Raw genomic sequence first — 27,011 nt, 5'->3', positions numbered from 1 at the left:
GTTGGTTAGTTTACTTTTCATGTGAAGCTTTTATCATGCTTTCCTTGTCTTCTTGTTGGTCTGGTTGGTTTAGGCAGCCATATTTAAAAAGGGTCTGGTTCCAAGCTGGTGTGTAAAAATGTGTTATTTATTATCTCCATAATTATCTATTGTTTACATTGTTACCAAGGACAATAAATTTGTCACTAAGCGTCAGACTAGGTGCTGAGTTTTTTATGAGATAAACAATACTATATGTTTCTACTCTGCTGCTCTGTTGGCTGGGGAGCTGGCACTGGATGGATGAATGACATCATTCTTGGCATGCTCTAAATGTACTCCTTTTTACTTGAGGAGAGAAAAAACGGAGCATTTCTTAAAGAAACATTTCATAATACCAGAGGGATCCATCATCAAAGTGATTGTACTGGTGAAAGAATGTAGTTTGAGCCTCTAGTTTTTTTTGTCACCGTGATTTTAGTGTCATGATGTAAGCCTTGTCCATATCAAAATTAGGATGGGGAAGAAAATCCATATTCAAACATAAACTGTCTCTTATAAAAACGTTACTTTGAAATGTTGGACAGTTGGAATCATTTTGATCAGCGATGGGCAACTTACAGTCATAATCTGTACAGTATTTCACATATTTTACTGGTAAACACAACTTGGATTGCGTGACGCCGTCACTAACTGTGAATTACGACTTTAAGGTCAGTTAAAAACAGTTCTAAAGTAATGGAGGTGGAGGTGCCAACTATCACGTCAACTACACACTGCTTACTGCTTACTGTAGCTAGCTCAGCGTGAAGTCATTTGAGTGCTTACTGTAGCTAGCTCAGTATGAAGTCATTTGTAAGTACGTACACTATTAAACGGTAACCCTATTACCGTACTGTACGTGCTCCATTCATTTTCTTCCCCTCGAGTAGAGGAGCATCTCTGGATAAACCTCTGGTTGTGCAGAGGAGCTGCACACAATGGCTCTCAGGCTCAAGCCCCAGGTTTTGTAAGCAACATCTGTATGAATGGTGGCATTGTCAGGGGATGATGTCATCGGAGGGAGACCAGTGAGCTCAGAGCACAGCTGAATCTGCAGGCTGCAGGAGTGCTTCACGGAGCTCTGCAGTGTAGGGTTAAAGACTGTGTGTGTGTGTGTGCGTGTGCGTAACCGAGTTGACCCGTTCCGTTGAATTGCTAGCTTTTCAGCGGCGTAGCTGGCTAAAGTGATTATTTACGTGGGGTTGTCATGTGCGTTGGCAAGTCAGAGGACCCGAGATCGAACCCAACGCGGGCAACGTGAGGGAGGAAGCGATGCTGAACGCAGCAGCGCGACCTGTGACACGGCCATGTGGGCGCACGCACGCTTGACAGAGAAAATGTGATGGGTTAAACTCCGGGAAGGGACAAAGGGATTGCAAGATGTGACCCAGGGGAGGGCCGGTGTCAGTCTCTCTCTCTCTCTCTCTCTCTCTCTCTCTCTCTCTCTAAAGCTTTTCCAGGTGGTAGACATTATTTCCCTGGGTCTTGAGAGGTGGCTGATTTGAAAGGCTAGGGAGGGGTTAAAGAGCTATCAGTAGGCGTCTGCCAGCTTATCTGTGGTGGGGGGCCCTGGTGTGTGTGTGTGTTTGTGTGTGTGTGTGTGTGTTGGGGGGGGGCTCTCTCTGGCTCAGTCAGCAGTGGTGCCAACGCCAGAGGCTTTGAGTTGGAGCTCAGTCTGACCCACAACCTTGGGCTACAGCGCTACCCAGGCACTGCATCAAAACCAGCATGACTCATCGCCACCTACTAGGCTGTTGCGCCGCGCCATCTGATGAGGTCATAAGGGTGCGCCGTCGCTCTCCGCGCATTTCCTGTTTTCCTTGAGTTCAAATATATATAACATGTGAACTATATAACATGTGAACTTTATAACGAGGCTTACGGAAGGCGACGTCAACGCCGAGGCTTGGGAAAAGCGGCGCAGGGCGTATCCCGACTGAGGCGGCGAAAAATATGGCGCCGCGAGCGTAAACAGACCGAGAAAACAATCATGCGCTTTAGAGGTTTTTTGGACTCAGTGGTTTATTTGTCCCATGAAGGAGTGGGACAAGGGCGAGCAGCCTGGGTTGGGTGCGGAGGCGGGGGTGGGGGGGGGGGTGGAGAGGAGGGGAGGGAGGGTGGAGAGAGGAGAAGAGAGAGAGGGTGCCAGGCAGGCTCGGAGCGAAGTGTCCCCTCTTGTTTGTCTTTGGATGACTGCGTGTTGTTTTAGCTGTGCCGATCGGGAGGCGTGCGTGTGAAGGCCATTTGGGCACGGTTCAGGGCCTGTGAATGGGGGGAACCGGGTGGAGCAGAGCCAGGCCTGGGTAAACCAGCCTCCGTCACCGGTGGGGGGCCAGACCGGGACGAGCTACCCCCCAGAGCACCCCCCCCCCCCCTGCGACCGGGGGAACCGCTAGACCTCCTCCACCCGGGCACGACTCGCCCCCTCGGAGAAGGGTGGGTCAGATCGCGTCCGTGTGGTCTGGGATACTGTGTTGGAACACAACGATTTGTGGTTCTTGGGTGGATGACCGACGCACTGTGGCTGACACTCACTCCTGATCAGGTCCACGTCCGCACCCACCGACCACCAGGTCAACCACCTCTTCCTCTCAAACATCACACTGCATGCAGTCATTGATACAGACTATTTTCCTATTTTAGGATGTCAGTATCCCTTTCTCACAGTTTCCATCAGCTTGTCCCCAAACTTAATATACGCACTTTTGAAACTCGACACATGACATGTTAAAGAGCATTTTCAATGAAAACACAATTACCACAGTTAACAAGGCCAAACAAAGACAGGGCTTTTCCTGTTATCATACGCATAGCTGGTTGCAATTTACTTACAGGGAAAACAGAGACCCGGTTAACATTTCTGTTATTTCAGACATCTGTAAAACGACGCCCGATTAAATTGAAGACGACAATTAATCCTCGTATCTGAGGCTCCCTCAGCGTGATGCATGATTCTGAGTTTGCCTGAGAGATCAGTCTCAGGCGCTGCTGCTCTGATTGTGCTGGTCTGGTCATATGTTACTGTTTATCTCTACCTCCCCCTGTCTCTCTCTCGCTCTCTCTCTCTCTCCCTCTCCCTCTGTATCTCATTCGCTCTTTCTCTCTCGCTCTCTGACTCTCACCCTTCTCTCTCTCTCTCTCTCCCCCGTGGTCTTTGTGCCTGCCATGCTGATTGTGGTGGGGTGGTGATAACCGTGCATGCTGCCTCCAGAGCCGGGCTTTACAAGAGGAAACGGTGGGGATATACAGTCTGGAGGCACAGGCCCATCCATTAGCCTGACAGGGAGGGGGAGACCATGCCAGGAGTATGAGCGCATGGTTTTGGAGCATGCTCCTCGGTGGGCGTGTGCCTCGCCGTCTCTCCGTTAGCACCAGCAGGGCGTCGGGGGGCCCTGGCAGAACCGAAACATCCAGCGCTGGGCGTACAGTGCAGTCTGACTCTTTCCCCCAGCCCGCGTCCGTCTGGGTCGGAACCACGGGGGGGGAGGCGCGGAGCAGAACCGCCGTGTCCCGGGGGGGAGGAGGGGGGAGAGGGGGGGAGGGGGTGGGGCGCATTACAGCCCTCCACTCCCATCAGGCCGTCTGCCTCTGTAGTCCCAGAGGAAATCAGTTTAACAGTCCGCAGCTCTCGACCAGGGCGGAGGCCGGGGTGAGGAGGGGGGGGGGGGGGAGGGGCGGAGGAGAGGAGCACGGGAGGGAGGGAGGGGGGTTACTGCCTCTCAGGGCGAGAGGGAAATCTAATAAAAATGAGCTAATGGGGGAGGGGTGGAGTTTGGGGGGGGGGGGGCACCGCAGGCAGCCCTCGGTAGGTATCTGTGGTGGCGGCGGGGGACGCGGAGGCGGAATTAGAGCCTCTTAGCGTTTTTTCGGCCCCAGCGGCGGCCCGCTCCAGGCTCCCGCCCCCGGCTGCAGATGGCCAGAGGGAGTGGGGGGGGTGGGGGAGTGGGGGGGGGGGGTGTTTAGGGGCTAGGGGGGAAGGGGGGGGGGGGGGGGGGGGGGCGGAGCCCCACAAAGACGACTGCCAGGAAAGTTACAGCCCTGATTTATCGCGCAATTAGAAAACACCGACGAGCGCCCACGAGGTACCGGGCCACGTGTGGCGCAAAACCAAACTCCTGAAAACGCGGCAACCTCGTATCGGGTCTCTCTCAGGCCCATAAAGAAGGGGGAGAGGCGTCTCTGGCTTTTTCGTTAAAAAAAAACATGGCGATATCGTAGCACTGGCTCCGCGGGCTCCGGGTAAATCTTCCTTCCCTCGCTCCGAGGCGCCGGCGGGCGGCGGGTCCCCTGATAGTCCACTGCTCCACTTTTAAGAGGAATAAAAGTGCCTGGGCCTGACCTCATTGGGTGTGATTTACCCATCCTGAGGCAGGCGTGGTCTTCTCCCTTTGTACCTGCTCCCTGCTCTCTCTTTCTCCTGGCGGGGTTAATAGATATGAAGTCATCTGGCCAGGCGAAACCTGAGTGTGTTCTCAGGATGTGCCCGGAGCACTCGCAGCAACATCACTCAAAGGCCCCCCGTGTCAAAGAGGAAACTGACATTAATAAATATCGTTAATGGCCGATCACCTGGTGGCCCTGGTCCCGCCTAAACCCGATGAGCCTGAGGAGACGCCGGCCGGGGGGTCAGGGGGGTCGCGCGGAGACGACTCCCCTCCGGGTGAAAACAGACCAATCGGGGGGCGGGCGCTGAGATGGCTTCCCTCCGGGTGAAAACGGGGGCCCAATCAGGGCCCGGATGCTTTTTAAGGCAGGCTCTATCCGTGGAAAATCAATAAGGATTGTTCGCGTTTGTCTTGTCTGAGACGTCCCCTGCGTCCAGCAGGGCTGAGGAAGACGTGCTGGGGATTGTTCTTTACTCTTAATAGCCTCGTTTAAGACGTCTTGTCGATTCTTCAAGAGCGCACGCAGAACAGTAGAAAATGTCTACGATATCCTTCTGCGTCTGCCCTTGTGGAAGCCACTGGCAGCCCACATCTTGGTCATCACATTAGTAACCACAACATGTTTTGTGCTCGCTGCTGCAGCCTGAGACAGCAGATCTGGGGGGGGGGGGGGGGGGGCAGGAGGTGCATGTCTCGCTCTGTGCCATCCTGCCCTGGGAGAGAGAGCCCTGGGATGAGCTGTGGTCTGCCACCACAGGCTAACACCTGGCTTGGCTTAATGACTGTTTACAGTGCCCCCCTGTAGCTCCTGGAGCAAGGCATGTGCGTGTGTGTGTGCGTGTGCGTATGTGTGTGTGTGTGTGAGTGGGTGTGTGTGTGCGAGTGTGCGTGTGCGCGCGCCCGTGTTTGTGTGTGAGTGTATTATTAGAGGTTAATGCAGGTGGTGCTTAAGCCGCCATGATAAGCAGAGTCTGGCGAAACACAACCATGTGTTAGAGAGACATTAAGAGATACTGATGAAGGTGTTTGGAGAACACTGCCTGCTTATCATCGCTCTGCAAACGTTCCCCGTTTGCGTCACTGTGGTTCCTGATGCCGGGGACATAAGTCTAGGCGGATTCGAGCCGAGCGGAGTTTAGATAGAACCGGAGCAGGAAGGAACCTGTTTCAGGACGCTCGCCCTCGGGAACACACTGTTGTGATACGGTGAGACTCTTTCTCTTTCTCTCTCCATCTCACCGCCCCCTACAGTATTTAGCTGTACAGTAGACGTGTGTAGCTGAATTTTAAGCTGTAAATAGTTCTGTTGTGGAATGCTGCAATGCCTGATACCCCATACGGTGACAAGTGTGACAAGTCTGTTTGTTCCTCACCTGGTTCTCTGTTACTTTTGGCTTTTATTATGATTTCACACAGTATTTTATTAAATAACTACGTTTCAGCGTTGCAGGGTCATAAAAAAATAACGCGGTGAAATTAGTCCTACGGTGCGCAGCTGAGGCCTCTGTGGTCAGCTGTGTGCGTCTGTCGTCTGAGGAGCGCTGGCTCTCTGACCTGAGGCTCTGCTGTGCTGTCCAGCTCCCCGGGCTCCCCTCTGAACGCAGTCTAATTCAGTTAATATACAGATAGCCCTTCCTGGCCAGCTGGACGGCTCTCAGACCGGCTGATAAATGAGCTCTGGCCGACCTGCCCGACCGTGTGGAGGACAGACTGGGAGCCATCGACTCCCCCTCCCCCTCCCCACCCACCCCCTCTCCCCCCCTGACGCCTGGCTGGCAGGGAGCCAGGCCCCCCCCCCCCCCCCCCCCCCCTGGTCCGTGGAGCGGTGGCGGACAGGCGAGCAGCATTTCGCCGCCCCCCCTGCTCTGCTTCGCTCCGGGAAACGCTCGGGAGATCGCCCGGCGCGATTGAGCCCCCGGAGGCCCCGATTGGATGTCTCTATCACGGGGGGGGAGGGGCCCCCGTGGCGGGGTGTTGACTGACAGGCTGTAGGCGGGCGGGGGAGGCACGCCCGTGGCCCTCCAGACACAGACGACGTCCTCAGGCGCGGAGCGGCAGACTTAGAAGGCGTCCCCGTCAGAACGAGTGAATATGACTGGTCTCTAGATGCTGCCGTTCGCCTGTTTTGAAGTAAGTAAGTCTGGAAGAAAGTATGAACAGAAATCAAATAATTAATTGTTATTGGAGCATTTTGTAAAAATGAAGACTGCATATTCAACTCAGACAGATACAGTACACAGACAGACAGACAGACAGACAGACAGACAGACAGACAGACAGACATACTTCTTTAAACCGCAGGTAGCCTCGGGTCTATAGTTTCTATATGCCTGCTTGCTGGTGGCATGGCTGTTTGAGACTGCAGGGCCAGCCCTTGGACAGCGACACGCCCGGGGCAGCCCTCCCTGTCTGGGAGCTATTCTAACCCCAGCCTCCCCCGGTCACACAGGGTCAGCAACTCAGGGCCCGGGGGGTCCGGTCCTGCTGGAACTGCAGTAGAGGCGGCCGGCAACGGGGGTCAGCGTCTGGTGACACCCGGGGGTGATGAGACTGGCGGTGGTGGATATGAATCATGATGCACAAATTAAAGTAAAGCATGATAGGGTCGGTAAGGCACAACAGTGTATATTGGAGGATAACGTGAATAATGACTGTATATACTGTACCTCACTGAGGAAAGCGAGTGCTCAGAGGAAGATGGTATTGTTGGATTGTTATTGTCGGTACATGTAGTCCCCGGTTTGAGAGAGAGAAACTGTGCTGTGTGAGGAAACAGGCTCGACAGGGTGAAGGTTTCACCGCGCTGGTTTCATGGGACGCTCTCTGTACCGCAGGCGCAGGTAGAAAATGACAAGTCTTAAGATTTACGGCGCATTCTTGTCACTCAAAGGCCGGGTCTGCTTTTCCGCTTGACAGACGAGCGCCCTAAACGGCCAGGATATGTTATTTTTAATGTTTACACATGATGCATCATCCTTCATGCCAGACAGATTTCCACCGGAGGGGGGTGTGGAAGACGGAGGTGTGGGGGAGGAGAGGAGGGGGAGGAGAAGAGAGGAGAGGAGGGGAGAGGAGGGGAGAGGAGAGGAGGGGAGAGGAGAAGAGGCCTGATGTTTAGCTCTGGTTCGGTGTAGCGATCCAGGCCAGCTGGCTGCCGTCCCCTGTGGGAATCATGAATGTGAAGGCCGTTAAAGATATGGGGCCCTGGACGCTGCTGGACGCTGCTGGACGCTGCTGGACTGACTGACAGCAGCTGGGCCAGGGGAGGGGGGGGCAGGGGAGGAGGAAAGGGGGGGGGGGGTCAGAGAGAGATGGGGAGGGAGGGAAAGAGGGAGAAGGAGAGCTGTGTAAAAGAACGGAAAAAGACAGATTAAACGGAAGAGCACTGGAGTAAACTATTGAATTGAGCGGATTGGTCTAAGCAGTAAGTACAGTATATTTTTTACCAACATTAAAACCTCACATTATGACCCCGATTAGGAGGGTCCCATTAACACTTGTTATTGATGTGGAACTGAACACCTTTCAGAGGGAAGCCCCAACGCCGCTGGCATCAATCAAGTAGCTGTAGCAGACTCAACACTCTCTCAAACTGTTATTCCAAAATGTTTTCCGAATCAAAGCGAAACATTGAAATGAAGAGGTGCAGACAACTTTTCTTTTTTTTATAATTACGTCTAGGTTAGTATTCAACACATCAGACCTGCAGATATATTTTGGCACCGGTTTGTTTGGATTATTTGGATTTTTTTTTTTTTTTCCTATCCTCAGGTTGTCTTTATGTGATGCCCAGAAAAACAGACACTTGAGGAGCGGTGGCTCTGGTAAACACACGAGGAACACAGCAGCACCTTGAGAGCGACCCAGACAGACTCCTCCTCACTGGGCCCTAAGTAGAGCACACGGTTAAAGCAACAAACCTCCTGCTGGGTAAACAGTGAGGAGCGAGGCTGAGCCTGAGGGCCGGGGGCTGGGGATGAGGCTATGGTTGAGGCTGGGGCTGGGGATGAGGTTGAGGCTAGGGGTGAGGCTGGGTCTGAGGTATGGGGTTGAGGATAGGGTTGAGGCTGGGTCTGAGGTAGAGGATGAGGTTAGGGTTGAGGCTGCGTCTGAGGCAGGGGTTGAGGCTAGGGTTGAGGCTGGGTCTGAGGCAGGGGTTGAGGCTAGGGTTGAGGCTGGGTCTGAGACAGGGGTTGAGGCTGGGTCTGGGGTTGAGACTAGAGTTGATACTGGAGACGAGGCTGGGTTTGAGGCTGGGGCTGAGGCTGGGGCGGGGGCTGATACTAGGGTTGAGGCTGGGACTGGGGCTGAAGCAGGGGTTAGGGGTTAGGGACTGTGACTAGGGTTGAGTCAGAGGTCTGGGGCTGGGATTGAGGCTGAGGCCGGGGCCGGGGTAGAGGCAGTGGCAGAGACTAGTGTTGAGGCTGTGGTCTGGGCTGAGGCGTGGACCTGACCACCGGCTCCTCAGCTGGGCACACGTCCAGGTAGACCTGGGAGGACGGACGCTCCCGCACGTCCTCTGAGACAGAGACAGAGAGAGAGAGAGAGAGGGAGAGAGAGAGAGAGAGAGAGAGAGAGGGAGAGAGAGAGAGAGAGAGAGAGAGGGAGAGAGAGAGAGAGAGAGAGGGAAAGAGAGAGGGAGATAGAGAGAGAGAGAGAGAGAGAGAGAGAGAGACAGGGAGAGAGAGAGGGATATAGAGAGAGAGAGAGAGAGAGAGAGAGGGAGAGAGAGAGAGAAAGAGAGAAGGACAGAGGGAGTAAGAGAAAGAGAGAGAGAGAGAGAGAGAGAGAGAGAGAAGGACAGAGGGAGTAAGAGAGAGAGAGAAGGACAGAGGGAGTAAGAGAGAGAGAGAGAGAGAGAAGGACAGAGGGAGTAAGAGAGAGAGAGAGAGAAGGACAGAGGGAGTAAGAGAGAAAGGGGGAGCTAAGGAATTCAGGACACTCAAAGTATCAGTCTGCATTGTTCCCGCTCTGACATCACGGCTGATTTATGAGCAAGTTCACATTCAACACATTCAGACCCTCTCTACTCTACCTGCTGCCTGCTGCTCACCCAAATGTACCAGCCTGTCCCCGATAATGTGAACGCTTGTGAATGTGAAGAACAGGATGCTGATAAACACTCCTCCATCTCTCTCTCTCTCTCTCCCTCTCTCTCTCCCTCTCTCTCTCCCTCTCTCTCTCTCTCTCTCTCTCTCTCTCCCTCTCTCTCTCGCTCTCTCTCTCCCTCTCTCTCTCTCTCTCCCTCTCTCTCTCTCTCTCTCTCTCTCCCTCTCTCGCTCTCTCTCTCTCTCTCTCTCTCTCTCCCTCTCTCTCTCTCGCTCTCTCTCTCCCTCTCTCTCTCTCTCTCCCTCTCTCTCTCTCTCTCTCTCTCTCCCTCTCGCTCTCTCTCTCCCTCTCTCTCTCTCCCTCTCTCTCTCCCTCTCTCTCTCTCTCTCTCTCTCTCTCTCTCCCTCTCGCTCTCTCTCTCCCTCTCTCTCTCTCCCTCTCTCTCTCTCTCTCTCTCTCTCTCTCTCTCTCTCCCTCTCCCTCCGCACACGCAGAGGCTGAAGGCGGCGCTCGCGCACCACCCGGGGGCCATCGCCAACGGCAACATGAACAGCATGGGTCACATGATGGAGATGATGTCGTCGCGGGGCCAGGAGCAGGCGGCCCACCACCACATGCACTCCCACCCGCACCAGCACCTGCAGGGCCCCCCCCACGCCTACCAGCACCACGCCCACCACCACCACCACGCCCACAACCAGGGGCACGGCCAGAGCGCCCACCACCACCCCCCGCAGGGACACAACCCCCACCACAACTCCCACCCGCCCCACCTCCACCCCGGGCATCCGCACCAGACCTCGCCCCACCAAGGCATGCACTCAGGAGGATCACAGGTGAGCGGGACAGGGAGAGAATATACCGGAAGTAGGTGGCGGAACCCGTTTTTCTCACCAAACCCCCCTTTCCCACTAGGGTTGGGTATCGATTCGAAATTTCAAGAATCGATTCGATTCTGATTCGCAAGGTTCAGAATCGATTATCATGATTTATGTTTTTTTTTGCTGTAACCTTAATTACATGACTGCCAAGTTATGCAACACATCAATACTAGCGCTGGGTATCGATACTGATTTCCAAAAATGATTGAATGAATGAATCATTGAATGAATAAATGAACTATTCATTCCTTAATTTATTCATTCATTCATTAAATAAAAGTTCGATTTTGGGATTCATGAATCGATTCTGAATCATTTGATTCAGAATCGATTCAGAATCGATTAATTGATTTTTTTAACCACAGCCCTACTTCCCACACACACATTTCGCAGCACATAAAAGCTCCACCACTCACCAAAACCGCTTGTTTAGCCGAAACACCTACGGTACGCCGCCGCGGCCCAAACAAGGAGCTGGTTCAGTGGCCTCTCACCCAGACGGTCAAGGAGACGGTCATTAGTGGTCTGGGGAGCAAACGCAGTCGGGGGAAATTACTCGTACATTTCAGCCTCGCTGTAAAAACGCTGGTCAAATACGTTTTTCCTTCGCCGCGGCCGCGCTGCCAAGTAGTTTCCTGGCAGCGAACGCCGAGGTCAGTTTGTGCTTTTGAGGCTGGTCAGCCGCGGGTCAGTGTCAGAGGCCTCCCGTGGATGGAAGGGTCACGGGGAGGCCGTTAACCGGCAGCTGTAAAGGACTCTCAGGGCTCTCGTTTGGAAACTGTGGCCGACGCCCTGAACTCCCTGACAGCGCCAGGCCGTCGTTATTTGGTCACAACATGCTCCAGGTGTCTCTAGGGTTTAATAGAGCAGGGTTTAACAGTCAGCCTCAGCCCTATAACCAAATACCCTCAACTAAGAGTCAGTTTGGTGTTTACCTCTATTATTCATGTGATAGAAATTGAAATACTGGTAGTGATCTACTGATGCTGTATTAAGTTAATGATGAAGATCGCTTTCTGGTCAAAAGCCAATTCTAATGGTCTACATTTGTATACAGTACTATGACTTGAGAACCACTCTAGACTTCAGAGCCACCCAAAAAACAAATTTATGTTCCAAACGTACCATTAAAGAAAATTTGAATAACACTCAGTGTATACACAGCAGCCATCAAAGCAGCGTGGGTTTTCCATGGTCCTCATAAAAATGGTAATGATCTGAGGACTAAAAACACTTGACCTTGCCAAGTATATGTCAAGATCAGTCAGTAGGCATTGAGCTCTAGAAACAGGCCTTTTGACTGGGCGTCTGGGAGTGTTAGCCTGAGTGGAAGCGGGCGGTGGAAAACTGTGTCCTGACACCTCTTTAACAAGGTGGGCAGGCCAGTGAATCAGCCCTCTCTCTCTCTCTCTCTCCGCTGACGCCCACAGACGGGCCGGCCCAGGGACACGTGGCGTGGGCAGATGTTGTTTTTAGGGAAGTCTCCAGACTTCGGAAAGGCTGCGGGAGGTACTGTATGGCTGCTTGTTCAGGGGAGGGGGGGGGCTCAGCAGACAGGTGCCTGGCTGCCCTCCAGGCCTGCATTACTAACTGGACGTCTGTTTAGATGATGGCGTGGTGGCCATACTAACAGAACTTCTGTATAGATGATGGCGTGGTGGCCATACTGACAGAACTTCTGTATAGATGATGGCGCGGTGGCCATACAAACTGAACGTCTCTATAGGTGCCATACTGACAGGAAGTGTGTATAGATGAAGACATAGTGGCCATACTGACAGGAAGTGTGTATACTGTAGGTGATGGCGTGGTGGCCATACTGACAGGACATCTGTATTGATGATGGCGTGGTGGCCATACTAACTGGACATATGTACAGGCGATGGCGTGGTGGCCATACTGACAGGAAGTGGGTATAGATGCAGACATGGTGCCAGTCCAGGTACAGCACGGGCCTATCAGCCTTGACCCCTGACCTCTGTGTGTCGTCTCCCCCCGGGCTACAGTTGTCCCCGGCGGCGCAGCAGATGCAGCCCACGCAGACGCTGCAGTCCCCGCCCCCCAGCGGAGGGCGCCGAAGGCGGGTGGTGGACGAGGACCCGGACGAGCGGCGGCGGAAGTTTCTGGAGCGGAACCGGGCCGCCGCCACGCGGTGCCGGCAGAAGAGGAAAGTGTGGGTGATCTCACTGGAGAAGAAGGCGGAGGAACTCACCCAGACCAACATGCAGCTTCAGGTGACAATCGAACTTCATGATCTTTCCTCGTTATCGGAATGAATAAATATGCTGAGGTTTCTGTTCAGGTCGACCAAGTACACTCGCTTCAGTTCACACCCGTTTTTTTTTTTTTCCAACCCTCCCACAACACATCTGCTACTTATTGTTTATTGTTTATCTAGAACTCACATAGACCATAAGAACAAATGTTTTGGATTTGTATGTTTTCCTTTCTTGCCGCGGTAGTGGAGAAGCTCAAAAGCGCCGGCGTTCCCCGGTCTGTTGAGCGGCCGTGTTGTGGTTCAGGAGGAACTCGCCCTCAAACGCCCACAGATGAAGAGGGTTGTTTAGAAAATCAGAAATGAAAAGCCGAGAATTCTTTTTCTCCGCAATCTAAACAAAGTTTCGCTTGCCTCGCTAAATCTTTTTATCACGTTTCTGATTACTTAAGATCGTATCTTAGCCTCTGGTGTTTTTTTGTCAGTTCTAATGAGCGTAATTGTTATACGAATAGAGAATGAATATCGCAAGGTTTCCAGTCAGGCATTAAGTACAGTTTCTCGTTGCAAATGTGGCTCTGTGAGATTACTCACCGCGCACAGATAATCATTCACTGTAGCTGGGGCGGCTGTAGCTCAGTTGGTAGAGCGGGTCGTTCAGTGATCGAAAGGTCAGTGGTTCGAATCCCAGCTCCGACTGTCCACATGTCGAAGTGTCCTTGAGCAAGACACCTAACCCCAAATTGCTCCCAATGAGCAGGTTAGCACCTTGCATGGCAGCTACCGCCGTGAGTGTGTGTGTGTGAATGGGTGAATGAGAGGCCATTGTAAAGCGCTTTGAGTGCCGCTAAGGTGGAAAAGCGCTATATAAGTGCAGTCCATTTACCATTTACTTCAGGTTATAGCAGTACAACATGTATCGGCCTGGTCTGTCTTGTCATGGGTTCATTGCTCTGCAACCAAGGATCCAGTGGTGACTGAAGTGTGTGTGTGTGTGCGCGTGTGTGTGTTTCAGAACGAGGTGACAATGCTGAAGAACGAGGTCACACAGCTGAAACAGCTTCTCCTCACCCACAAGGACTGTCCCATCACCACTATGCAGAAAGAGTCGCAAGGTTACCTCAGTGAGTAGCACACACACACACACACACACGTACTGCACTCACAGTCAACACACACACACACACGTACTGCACTCACAGTCAACACACACACACACACACACACACATACTGCACTCACAGTCAACACACACACACACGTACTGCACTCACAGTCAACACACACACACACACACACACTCAGTTATGCCGAGCACCCACTCGCACCTGTGTGCCTTACCGCCGGCGTCCAGACAAGCCCTCGCTACTGTAGCGCTCAGGAGTGTTCAGGGTCTGGCCGTGAGAGCGGAGAGCTCCTGAGGCTGTTCAGCAGGGGGCTGGTGACCGTCTGGTCTCCACCCCCCCCTCCCCCCCTCCTCCCTTCCCCCGACACGCCCCCTGGGCGCCCGTCCAGCTCTCGCGCTCTCCGCAGGAGTGTCCTCTCCGACATACGGACCTCCCTCTCAGCCCGCGCGGTGGCCAGACCGCGGACCCTCGCGGTGCCAGTGCTCCAAGGGGGGGGGGGGTTGAGGCGGGGGAGCGAGCTGTCTGAAGGGCCCTCGTGACTCACCGATTTTTCCATGGGAAGGGGGCGGGGCCGCAGCACAGGGGGTGGGGGGGAGGCGTCGCAGGCTGGCGAACGCCATCCCGAACTCCCGCGCCGGGGTCTCAGGCTCCTCCCCCGCCGGTTATTGGACTGTTTCCTCGGCGCTGCGGCGCATGACATCAGAGGCCCCGCCCTCCAATACTGATACGAGTGACATTTCCATGTAATTAGCGGAAGGCCCCTCCCTGCGCTGCTTCAGCCGAGGAAAATCAGACTCACTTCCCCCCGGAGTGAAAGGCTCTTTCATGGAGGAGCGAGAGCAGAGCAGCAGACCAGAGACCTTCATTGATGAACCTCGTCTGTGTTCAGATATCACTTCGACTACGTTGAAAATTAATCAAACATGCTTTCAAGGGTGAATGACTCATTTTTCCATTTTCATAATTAGTCAGTCATTAATTGTTTTTTGGAATGGATGTGAGACTTGGATGGAATGAATGTGAGACTTATTTTTATATACTGTACACATCTTTATTTTATTTATACTGTATATACATGTAACAAATCTATATTTTCGGTGATAATAAAGATGTTTTTTAACAATTACATATTTTCTAAGCTGTGTTTATTTAGACTGAATGAACATCAGTGAATGAGAAAGATAAGACAGGTGTCTGGTCTTGTCTCTGTTTGTTGTGACTCGTCAATTCACATTCTCTCTCTCTCTGTCTGTCTCTCTCTCTCTTTCTCTGTCTCTCTCTCTCTGTCTCTCTCTCTCTCTGTCTCTCTCTCTCTCTCTCTCTCTTTCTCTCTCTCTCTGTCTCTCTCTCTCTCTCTCTCTGTCTCTCTCTGTCTCTCTCTCTCTCTATCTCTCTCTCTCTCTCTCTCTCTCTCTCACACACACACACACACACACACACACACACACCGGTGTCCTCCTCCTCAGTAACGTGTGATGTGTGTCTCTCCCCCAGGTCCAGAGAGCAGCCCGGCAGGCAGCCCGCCCCCCCCAGCGTGCTCCCAGCAGCAGGTCATCCAGCACAACACCATCACCACCTCCACCACGGCTCTAGGGGGCAGCAGTGTGCACGGCCAGCCCAACCACCGCACAGACATCAACCCCATCCATTAGAGACACCGGAGACCAGAGAGACTAGCCCCTCCCGCCCCAGGCTGTGCGGACCCCCACCCCACCTCCAGGGCCGTTGTATGAGCGCACACGCTGCCCTCTTCTTCAGGACCCCCCCCGACCCCCGACCCCCCTCCATCAAGAGAAACCTCGGAAGCCTGAAAGGCTGCTCTTTATACAGTAGCTATGTATTTTTATAGACCCTATTAACTCATTCATGTCTGGTTTGTTCTTTAAGTTGTCTCTGCGTTCGTGTTTTTATCCGCATTCGTTTTTATCTGTAGCTAAAAGGGAGTTTAGCCAATCATGCAGCATTAACCCCGTGTGACGTTGTTCTTGTTGTTGTTGTTGTTGTTGTTGTGTAATACCTCTGGTACAAACCCGGCAGGTCTAACGCGCTGCTGGTACCCGCAGCGGGAACGGGAGGGTCTCAGAACGTCATGTCCGTGACCCCGCCCCCTCCCCCCCCCCACCCCGCCCCGCGTCTCTGAGTGACCGGTGCGCGGAGCACGTCAGAGTCCGAGTATGAGAGTCATGATCATGCTGTATGTGTCACATACTGACCGCGCTCTGGGTGTTCCATGTGCATCACGCAGGGTCAGTCCTGCTACTCTAGATACTTGACCAGATGCTTGGGGAGTGTGTTTGGGACGCTTCTGCCTCCAGGCTGGTTTTGTAACCGAGTCAAACTGTTGCCATGATACGTTTTTAACGACAGGGGGCTGGTATTTTATATTGAAATGAAGCTCTTTTTTCTAGAAAGGTTCACGACTGTTAACCGTCAATGGTATTCCGAGAGTGTTTATGAAAGACTGCATGATGATGAAAAATACCATTCGATCAAAAAAAAAGAAGCAATACAACGCCCCAGTATTGATGATGTCCCCTCCAGGACATGGTTAGCTGTTACAGCCATATTGCTCTGCACTGTGATACCAGCCAGGCAGCTCAGGGGGGTTTAGGCTCCACCCCCTCTGTTCTACAGGACCAATAGAAGCTTTATTTTCTGCAGGAGACCTTCCTTCTGCGCGTCGCTGCGTTTAGGATCCAGTTTTCAGGATTCAGCGGCAGATTCCAAAATGACCATAACATTCCAACGGGTCTGTGTTCCGCCCGCTGTCCGCCTCAGTCCAGAAGCGTCCGGGGGGGCTCGGCTGGCTCTCCCCCCCCGGTCAGAAGACAGACAGAGAGAGAAGTGAGCTGGAATATCAGGCCGGAGAGTTGACCGATAGCGTGAGATATCTGTCCGTGGGTGTGATCAAGAGTGATTGGATGAGCTTGTTTTGTTTTTAATCCCACAACTGGCATTGAGCTTTCTAAAGTGTCACAATGTGCCTGGATTACTCACTCATGTGTTACTATATGCAAGAAAATGTCAATTGTTTCATATACCTTAATTGTCATTGACTTAACCATTGAACAAACAAGCCCTTAACCAATTGTTTTTTGCCATGTAACATGTAACATGAATCGACACAGTGTGCCGGCTGTAGCTGTGGTCAGGGATTTATTTAGCCTGTGAAGGCAGAGCCAGCTGACCAGGGAGGAAAATACTGACCTTCCATTTGACCTCTGACCTTCCATCCATGTAGCTTTCCTATAGAAAGGCAGTGATGTCTGTCTCTCTCAGACTCTCTCTCTCTCTCTCCCCTAACCCTCTTTCTCTCTCTCCCTCTGTGTATGTGTGAAGGGAGAACCTACACTTCTGACATGCTCTAATGAAAATCTTCCTACAGTAAAGCTCTATATTTTCCGTCGTGTTGATCCCATGTCTCTCTCCTTATGGCTGGGAACGTTGAACTTGTAGCATGTCCGTAGATCACTGTGTTCTCCCGACGGGGCTAGATCATGGAGCTTGTCTATGCACTTTGTCCTCTGTGATGCCAGAGGGTAGAATAGCCATATTGAGCTCTGAATAATTCTCAGCGATCCCCATTCTTCACACACCAGCGAGACACTGACCGTCTGTGGCTCTGTAGAGAGACTGCATCGCATTGACTGTGCCTAATGTGTGTCATACTTCTAGAGAGGAAGGGAACCTGGAGCTCATATCGTAAGAATTGATTTGTGGTGTAGGCTCAACGAGGTACTCTTAAGCTTTAAACATTATACTGTATATGTATCTATCTGCTCTTGTCTGTCCTATCCTTAACTTTCAAATGAAATCCAAAATATCCAGTTTTTCTCACTGTGTGAAGGTCTGTAACAACATTTGGTGAACTGGAAACATGCTCTCTCTCTTTTCCTCTGTGTTGCTCCGTCGTTTTGGAAAATGCTTTTTTAGGTCTTACGTGCGTTACTGAGGGAAAGGGTTAGATTCTCTTCAAAAGGGCTTCCTTATAGCAACCCAGTAAAACATATTACAAAACGCTTGCCTTACTTCATCAGCTTCCGTGTCTCATTTTAAGAAACCTTTTAGGTATTAAACAGTTCTGAATGAACATTCGTTTATGGGAAAATATGACATTGACCTCAAAAGATATTGAACTGGAATTTTTATGAAGATGTTCTGTTACATTTAAACATCATGGTCTCTAGCTTCTAGTATGAACAGGGGACACAGGTTGTGTACCGAGGACGGTTTGTCTTCTATAGAGGCTGATTTCAGGACAGGTGGAGGGAGTGTGAGTGTGTCTGGATGAGGTGGAGGACAATGGCCTACACGCTAATGAAAGTATAAATGTATCATTTTGAATATAAAACTATAAATATTGTAAAGAATGTCATTCATTTCTGTAATCTTGTACATGTAATGCAACCACCTTTCTTATTGAAAGGAGTAAATGTTTGGTACATGTATGTAAATAATGTTCTCATAGCACTTGCAGCCTTTCATTGTATGTCAAGGTTCATTTTGGCGCTTTATTATATTGTCGTTTATTATGTGTAATGAACTGATGAGACCATATTTGCCTGCATAACTTTGTACATTTTTGTGTCTCTCACTGCATCGTCTCCTTTGTTTTGTTTTGCATTTGTACAGATGTTAAATATCACTGCAGCTACTTTACAGTATGAAAATAAAGCACTTGTTCTGTAACATAACCCAATCGACTGACTTGTCTTGGTCCTTTCCAGCAGACGGACTCGCAAACAAACAACGTTCTGTACGATTATTAAGCATGAACACATGAGGAAAGTCCATGACATTAGAGCCATTGTGTAGGCCTACTGTGTGTTGCACAGTCGATATGGGAAGGTAAGAATGTGCTGAGTAGTCAGATCTAAACACAGAGAAAACAACCAGCTGGTGTTGTAATGATCCAGCTCGTCTACTTGTACACAGCCCAGGACTGAGATTACTGATGAAATACTAAGATGTTTAAATGGTCCAACTATAATGATCATTAAATATTGAACTGTCTAGACTCCATAATTGATGCGTAATGAAATGACTTGCTGGTTTACCTTGGGCACATCACAGGGAGCCAACTCTGATGTTTGGTAGACGGTGACAAAATGCCAAACCATAACGGTTTGCTGATTAGAGGAACAACCATGTGTAGTGGTCTACTTGAATTTATGTCATTGGATTCAGATACGATCTTTCAAAAATGAAAAGAAGACCGTTTCTGGGGAGATGGTTGTGGTATTACTGTATGTACAGTAGAAGGGTGCCTTTAGGGTCATAGCACAGGGTTTATATCGCAAATGCTTTTTCCTGAAAACTAGTAACATGCCTGCACAATGCTAATTAACCATGTTTAAGGTTCATTACTCGATTGAACTCCTTCACTCCCCACTCTATGTCTGAGAGTTAATCAGAGCAAGCAACATGGCATTAGTGTAGCCCTGGTTGTGTACTTGGAACACTAGGGACCTCTGGTGTACACCTAGAGAACTTCATGACAAAAAACAGCTTCTGGGTTGCTAAAAACTTTATTTGAAATGACACTGCATGTCAACCTCTTGTCATCAAAAATATATTGATCATAAAATTGAACATAAAAGGCTTTCCCAGACCCCCACACAGTCCTCTTGACAAACAAACACAATGACATAGTCATTCAGGCAGCATCCACAGAATAGAGAACCATCTTCCGCTTACAGTGCAACAATAAAACAACAGAGCGAGCGTTAAAATCTTGAGGCAACTGACAAGGTATTAATTAACCCCGGTTCAATTAATTCACGCCAGTTATCTGAATCAACAGTGTTTGAAATCAGCTGGTACCACTACTGGTTGTCTGGACGCTGGGTCTGATTCTGAGTGGGTAGAACCCGGGTCAACTGCGTTCCCGTGCGGCCGTTCCTCAGACCCATCCCTGCGTCGAGAGGAACCTGTCAATCATATCGAAGGACCTCTCTGGTTGGTCGTACGGCAGTATGTGTCCTCCCCCGCGCACAATCACCTGCAAAACAGGGGATTTGGAAGATACCAGGATGTTTTAGACAGACAACGAGGCACATGCTGGACACTGGCGTCCGTGGCTGTCTGACCACCATAAAGGTCCCGGTCCCGGAGAGAAGAAGCTCACCTGGTAGAACTCTCCTACTTGACGGACGTAGCCGGCGACCTCCGTGTCGGTGGGCTGGATCTTCCAGTGGAAGCGCGGGGCTGTCTTGTACTCGTCGGCCCTGCTCCAGTTGACCGTGGGCAAGAACCGCTCGGTCAGGGGGGCGGCCACGATCACGTCCAGCTGACCGCTGTAGATCAACACCTAGGGGGAGGGGGGGGGGGGGAGGGAGACGGGCGGGAAGCATCGGTCAGGCTCGCGGGTCGACCGTATCCAAAACAGCCTCTGGGTAGCTGAACTGAGAGGCCTTACAGTCAGGGTGACACCACCTATGCAAGCCCCCCCTGGTGCCAGAGGTGTGTGACAGTGTGTGTGTGTGTGTGTGTGTGTGTGTGTGTGTGTGTGTGTGTGTGTGTGTGTGTGAGAGTTTACCCTGTAGTTGTCCATGAGCACGCCCAGCCAGGGCTTGACACTCTTCATGACGTCCTCCAGCAGGTGTTTCTCCACCAGCGAGCCGTCGTTGAACGTCAGGTTCCCCACGTGGATGGACCCCCGCACCGCCGGCAGAGTCACCAACTCATGGAAATACCCCTGGTCCTCGGGCTCCTGGAGCACCACAACAACAACAATAACAACAACAACGTGTGTGTGAGCAGGATCCTCAAAAGACTAGCGAAGCGCGGCAGCTGGACCGAAGTGCGGCCCGGGCGAAGGCCACGGGTCGGGTGTGGCGAGGTGACGGCGAGCGCCATCTCGTTTTACCTGACACTGCATGTAGTTGTAATAGTTGGTGCAGCCGGTGGCGTTCTGGAAGAAGGAGGGGTACGGCTGCACGTCCCCGTTGAGCAGGCTGTCAAACACCTGCGAGAGAAGACCGGGGGACAGATGGACACTCAGAGGAGGACGCAGAGACCCCCCCCGCCCACCACCCCCCCCCCACCCCCCTCCCACCACCTCGAAACGTCTCCTACCTCGAACGCTTCCACCCACTTCTGCTGCTGGATGAGCCGCACGCCGTCGTCCGTCTGCTGGACGACGTACTGTCTCTGCAACTCGTCCACCAGCCCCGTCTGGTACAGGAAGTCTGCGTAGCCTCCCAGCATCTGAGACGCACAACAAGACGGACGGTGGTTTCTTGTCACGTCACACGTCCCTGAGTGTACAGTGTGTGTGTGTGTGTGTGTGTGTGTGTGTGTGTGTGTGTGTGTGTGTGTGTGTGTGTGTGACAGTAGTGTCTGTGGTACCTACCAGCTCCGGGTCACACAGCCCATCCCCTATAGCCACGCCCTTGAAGTTGATCTTGACCTTGGCAGAGGGGTTGTTTTTATGGATGTAGTAGCCAATGGCCGGAACATACTTTCCTGCATAAGACTATAAGCATAGAGGGAAATGGATTATGTTTTTATTTATTTTAGAGTTGAAATCATACTGGCCTCATGAGACCATCTTGATCTCGCATTGTTTCAGTCCGCAGATCAGTCTGGAAAAGCTCCATAGAGATCCATGGACCTGAACATTTTTTGGTTGGGCCAATCAGCATCCTGGGAACTACTAGCAGCTACAGACGTGACGGCAAGAAGCCTGTGACTGAGAGTTCATCCAATCACCTGCCTGCCCTTTTCCAAACAGTTTCCAATGGAGCTTTCCCAGATGGATGTGTGAAACAAACCATACAGCATGTCGTTCCATGTCAGGTTAAATGTGTACACATCTAAGATGAGAATTCTACATTTTAAAAATCAATGGGAAAAACCAGCCAAAGGTAACCTACCTCTCCAGTGGCATAGAACTCATTGGACTGATACTCAGGGAAGATCTGGAAGAACTGAGTCAATGCACTGAAGGAGACAAAAACACAATGATCATTGAACACAGTGATCCATGTGCCATACCAGTAGGTTCATGTGTTCAGGTTGATGTGGTCTTACCTGTAGAGATCTCTCCCAACATCATCCTGGTTCTGAGCAAAGCCTCTGTCGTCATCAGTGAAGCTGAACCCTGTCCCTACCTGGACAGAGAAGACGGTTCACTGGAAGTTCTGACATCATCGGTGTAAACCCTTTCAGGAAACGATACCGTGATGCAACGCAGAGACAGTACGTACGGGATTGTCAATGTACACGACTGAGTATCTGGATGTCCAAGGATAATCTCTGAAGCCCACTGGAAAAAGCCAAAGAGAAGCTGTTAGAGCAGACAGCTATTAAAGGTAATATACCATTCTTGTAGATAACTATGGTAGTCAGGCCCTCCGTTTACCTGTAAGGTTCTTATACACCACGTAAGGCCCATGTTCAACGAAGAGCCCAAACATGGAGGTGCCCCCCGGACCCCCTTGTAGCCACAGAAGGACTGGGGCGGTCTCTGGTCTCTCCTACAGTGAAGGAGACACACACGCATGTACATCACTTAGGAGTATAGAAACACTGCCCCCATGTGGTAAAAAGAGACAGATGCACCGACAATTCTGTCTATTCAATTCAAAACAAGTGCACAGTCGCCCTCCACCCATGATGCATTATGGGATATAAGCCCATCATAGTTTAAACTGTAAGTATTTTTTTCGAAAGTAAGTAGTGATTTAAATTGCAGTGATTAAAATAGTTAATATAAAAAGAACCTCAGAAAGGTTGTGTGATATGATATGACACACATGTAACATGAATATTGTGTTTCATTCACCCACGCCTCACACATATCCTGTTGAACTTGGATCCTTGCTTTCTGCTACTAAACACTTCAATCTCTGAACTCAGTGGATTTCGAAAGCATACAATCCCTTGAATAGTATAGACTATACTGAGACAGTTTTGCTGTTTTCCTGCATTTGATAAATGTCTGACCGTTTGCTGCGAAATGAAAGGATTCAGTCCAGTACAGTATGATACATAATGTAACTTTTGACCACTCAGTTAAGTACATTCGCCCTGATTCTCGTTGGGAATGACGTTCGTTCTGTTTGGAGTTTATTGTTCAAAATGCAATCTCAGGCGATGAACGCGGGCCTCCTGGGCACCCAGAGAGCAGGGCTGGGCTGTGTGCGTCCGAGCAACAGTATTCAGAGAGGCTCATTACATCACAAGCGCCAGTCTCTCACCGTGTGCCTCACTGTCTAGCGCGGAAATAGCAAGCGCTACTCTAGTCTGACTAAACCCCACTGACTCCACACCTAACGGCATCACTATCTTTCTCACGGTCGGTGACTTAACCTACAAACTCCACACCTAACAGCATGACTAACTTTCTCATGGCTGGAAAACATATGACCATACTCTACGATCTATCCAACATGATTGAACTACATAACAGTTATCTGATCTATGTTGTGAATATAACGATTATAACTAATGACCATTGTTCCCACAATGCACCTAACTCCAATACTAACCTACTGTATGAGAATCCTAACATTTAGAACAAGGACCAAAAGAGCAAATAACCTCCTCAAGCTCTGGACATCGTTTTTTTTATGTACAAAGCAAAACGTACTTGGCAATGGGAAAAACTAAATGGTGAGCGCCCCTAGGTGGTGGGCTCTGGTACTGTACATGCATGACAGACATGGACCAAAGAACAAAAAAACAAACAAACAAATTTACACGCAAACAAACGCACAAACTAACCTACACGGGTCAGTCTAATATCCCCCCCTCTATTTCATTGGCTGGGGATATTTAACCTTGGTACTGTGGGTTTAAAGACAAATTTTGCTTAGGGTTGTGAACATACTTACATTTAGAGGGAGTAATGTAACCCAAATAAAACTGTCCACTAGTGTCCCTTTGATAAATGTAAGTGTGCAACATGCGAGAGCTAGACGATCAGGATTCCTTATCTCTGCGTACCTGTGCGGGGAAGAACCAGAAGTAGAGGTTGCTGTTGTATTTCTTGTTGACGGTGAGGTATCCGGCGTAACTCTTCACATTGGCTCCAGGCAGGGGTCCCACCAGACTCAGTTTCCTGGCTGAACACAACCATTCATTTATGGCTCGCGCCCGGTATGACGATAAGACATCGCAAGCCAAATGCATCATGCTGCAACTGTGTAGCCGTGCTGAACATGGCAAAACTAATTTGCGGTAAAAAATTCAACGTTGTAGGCTAATTAGTGTAGTGTTACGGCACAAACGGTCCCAAGATCACTAAAAAACTAACGGAAAAAAGGGGAAATAATACTCCTTGCCCTGCCAGGGGAAGTCAAAAGAGCCACACAGCTAAACCCCAAACTAACCCCATAACCCACATCGAGGGGTGCTCAGTGTTCCACAGTCTTGAGCCTCCTTTTATGGAGGACCCGTGTTGGGGACTCTGGCTGCATCGTTGTCTCAGTGAAGGGGGGCCCTGCTCTGCCCTACTAGTGGACACGGAGTCAACAATGTCTTGAGAGACCTGACGTAGCGCCGGGCTGGACTCAGTAGTAGAGTCCAGCGACTGTGCAGCTGCGTCCAGCGACGGGCTAAGAGGCACCGCTGAAGAGCAGGGGGGACATGTTGACTGTGTTTGCTATGCGGGTGGGGGACGTGTTCAGTGGACACAGCGGGCGGACACGGGAGCAGGACACGCAGACGGACAGACGCTATCGTTGTGGAGGTGTGCTGCAGCGGGTGTTTAAGGAGCCGGCAACACGGGAGGGGCCGGGTCCGGTGTGAGCTTTAGCGTGTTCTCTCAAGGGTGTGGAACTTTGTGGCGAGGGGGTAGTGTAGCCCCACTGAGCAAAGACACGTCTAAAAGACGTCTTTTTTGTCTTTTTCGGACGTCCAAAGACATCCAATTAGGAGTCAGAATGAAAAAATTTTTTACGTTCAGATATTGGACCCGTTTTGCACGTCCACGGACGTCTTAGAGGGGTCCAAGCCAGACGTTTGAATACTGAGGGGTCCAGCAGACGTACAAATGGGGTTCTGGACCGACGGACGTTATTAAGACATGATCTGAACGTCTCCCTGACGTTGCGTGTTTGCTGGGGCGAACTGGCAAGGACAGGGGTCCAAATTGATGGCACAGCCAGGGGAGTGGCCCTGTTTGGTGCATAAAGGCACTCAGTGTTTCCTGTTTGGGTCTCTCTCCATATTGTGTCTCTTCCTTTTCCCTTGTGTGTCATCCCCAGAGAGCAGTTTGTGGGTTTTGACTTGTGTGCAATACCCCAATACGGGAAGATCCAAAACTGCTGACTCCTGCTTTCTTCTAATTCGTTATGTTCAAATGCGAGCATATATGTGGCAACAATTATGTAACGTGGACCTACAATGGACAAACGTGGCAAAGTGCAGTGCGTACCCTCGTCGATGTTCCCCTTCTCAATGTAGGGGGTGAGAAAGAGTGGTGATCCAGGGTCGGCTCCTTTGAGTTCGCTGACACGCTGATTCTTTCGGCAGAAAAACCTGGAGCATCCCCTTGACTGCGCCGACTCCAGGACGGCCCACCAAAGAAGGAAACTCAGCGTCTCCTTCAGCATCCTGACAGCCAGGCGCCTAGAGGTGAGACATGTAACAGTATAGGCCTATGTTGTCCTTTTTTAAAACATTGTATATCATATTTCATAACCGCCCGACCTGCTTGCACAAGTCATGAAAGGACTATAGGAATGGGACTGAATGAACGACGGGACCAGAACTAAACCTTTGCAAATAAGACTAAAATACCAACAACAGTGTCTGCTGCCTACACAATTGGGCGATACATTATCTTAACCGTTTGAGTTAGCCTACTTTTTGCACATTCAGAGCAAAATCTCAGTTTTAGTTTCGCAGTTTTGTAAGTGGCTTAATGTTAACGTTAGTCATTCATTCAACCACTGTTGAGCAACATAGATTAGTCATTAATGTGTGAGAAATACCGTATAAACCGGGTCTTGTCTTCTGGGTTTCAGTGCCTTTAGCTATCGCTGATTGAATAAAGCTCTCTTGCTAGCGGAGTTCTTTGTCACATGACATTATTGTTTTGGCTAGTCATGTGACGACGGTGTTTCGTGCAATCTGAGCTCCGAAATTTTAGGTTCGTCTGTATCCGCTTCCGGGAGTCATCGCTGCCATAACTTGCAATGTTATTTAAATATTTTTATACCTGTATCAATAAAAAACATTTTTACATTTACATATATTTATCCAGAGTGTATTACAGTAAAACATATGTCTAAGGTAGCCTGCATCCTATCAAAAGCCTTCTAAGAGCAAGTTACACCATGCAGTCACAGTGCTAGAGAAAAGAGGACACTTTTTTTTAAGAACACAGAATGCTTTGGCCCATTTTTCATGTAGGCCTTTATCATATCAAAATTAAATGAAGAATAGGACATGTTCATGTGTCTGTAGATAATGCACATATATGTTGCATGAATGTGTTTTGGGGACAGGAAATCCTTCATGATATTGACACAGGCCTACTGAATGTCAGTGTTGGAGATTGAACCTGGGTTGCTGTACCACAAACATACGCCTATAACTATAATAATATAAGATCATAAAGGACCACTCCCCACGGATCGGGAGCAGGTCATAAGATTAGGATATTTGAATTTACAGCATCTGCAACTCTATTTCCTTGCACTCTGTCATCAGCCTACTGTAGCCTACACCTTCAGCCAATGTGAGGTTCGAACTTGGGTCACCTGCCGTCCATCGGTTTAAGGGTTAGGGTTAATAACCCATGTTATTATCAGTGATCACTACACTAGGCCATCCATTCTGACAGGATATGGAATAGAATTTAGATTACTTTTGTCCCACCTAGGCCTACTTAATGGAACTGGAGTTGAATTCAAAATGCCTACTAGACCAATGGGCTGGGTTGAAGAGCTATTTTTGTCCATGAAGTAGTACTTTCACTTTAAGAAGGCGTCTACGACGCAGTAGTATGTTTATTGCGATCCTTAAAGTGGCACATGGAAACGATAGCCTGCAAACCCCAAGTATTTTAATTCTAGACTACATGACGGACAACCTATGTCACCCCCCTACTATACATCTGATCAACTTTAAGTGTGCATCAGTGTAGACTATACGAGGACCATGATCAGAATATTGTTCCTGTAGATTGACCGACTATTTTTAACAGCGCTGCCGGTGGCAGTAAATGCGGCACATACAGTACGGCGCACAGTGAAACGGGAGCGGAGAAGTAAAGCGCGTCGGAACTGTTCTACTAGAAGACCAATTAATGGGAATAAGACAAATGGTCAGTTTGTGCAAACGTTGACAGAGAGAGGGAACGTGACAGACTGTGATGGAC

At 50.4% G+C, this 27,011-nt stretch overlaps 2 protein-coding genes across 3 annotated transcripts in view; one reads left to right on the top strand and one right to left on the bottom strand.

Annotated features, from left to right (window-relative positions):
• The window catches only part of creb5b (cAMP responsive element binding protein 5b), a gene marked incomplete at both ends in the record, with an annotated part of 39,892 nt that extends 24,562 nt beyond the window's left edge, over window positions 1-15,330 (top strand). For both annotated transcript variants that reach the window (XM_084442744.1, XM_084442743.1), the window contains 4 exons: window positions 9,950-10,291; window positions 12,343-12,570; window positions 13,567-13,675; window positions 15,173-15,330. In XM_084442744.1, the coding sequence (XP_084298870.1) occupies window positions 9,950-10,291; window positions 12,343-12,570; window positions 13,567-13,675; window positions 15,173-15,330 (837 nt within the window). The remainder of the gene's footprint in view (window positions 1-9,949; window positions 10,292-12,342; window positions 12,571-13,566; window positions 13,676-15,172) is intronic.
• Window positions 15,331-19,199: 3,869 nt separating this feature from the next.
• cpvl (carboxypeptidase vitellogenic like) lies at window positions 19,200-25,710 on the bottom strand. Its single transcript, XM_084442646.1, has 13 exons — window positions 25,621-25,710; window positions 25,062-25,255; window positions 23,630-23,748; window positions 22,044-22,158; window positions 21,889-21,947; window positions 21,713-21,792; window positions 21,556-21,622; window positions 21,033-21,155; window positions 20,756-20,887; window positions 20,547-20,645; window positions 20,217-20,390; window positions 19,806-19,988; window positions 19,200-19,679 (listed from the first exon to the last, which is right to left on the bottom strand). The coding sequence occupies exons 2-13, from the start codon at window positions 25,237-25,239 to the stop codon at window positions 19,581-19,583; spliced, it is 1,428 nt and encodes a 475-aa protein (XP_084298772.1). The 5' UTR covers window positions 25,240-25,255; window positions 25,621-25,710; the 3' UTR covers window positions 19,200-19,580.
• Window positions 25,711-27,011: the final 1,301 nt, after the last annotated feature.

This window comes from Borostomias antarcticus (assembly GCF_949987555.1).
Source record: "Borostomias antarcticus genome assembly, chromosome: 8".
Lineage (NCBI taxonomy): Eukaryota > Metazoa > Chordata > Actinopteri > Stomiiformes > Stomiidae > Borostomias > Borostomias antarcticus.
Note: the sequence above shows the minus strand (reverse complement) of the source record. Positions and strands in the feature narration are given on the sequence as shown.

Excerpts from the sequence above, each read along its gene's own strand:
- cpvl (XM_084442646.1), bottom strand. The coding sequence starts at position 25,239 with ATGCTGAAGGAGACGCTGAGTTTCCTTCTTTGGTGGGCCGTCCTGGAG. Across the intron at positions 23,749-25,061 it reads GAAGGGGAACATCGACGAGG|CCAGGAAACTGAGTCTGGTG; the intron begins GTACGCACTGCA and ends GGTTGTGTTCAG. Across the intron at positions 21,156-21,555 it reads AGTTCTATGCCACTGGAGAG|TCTTATGCAGGAAAGTATGT; the intron begins GTAGGTTACCTT and ends CTATGCTTATAG.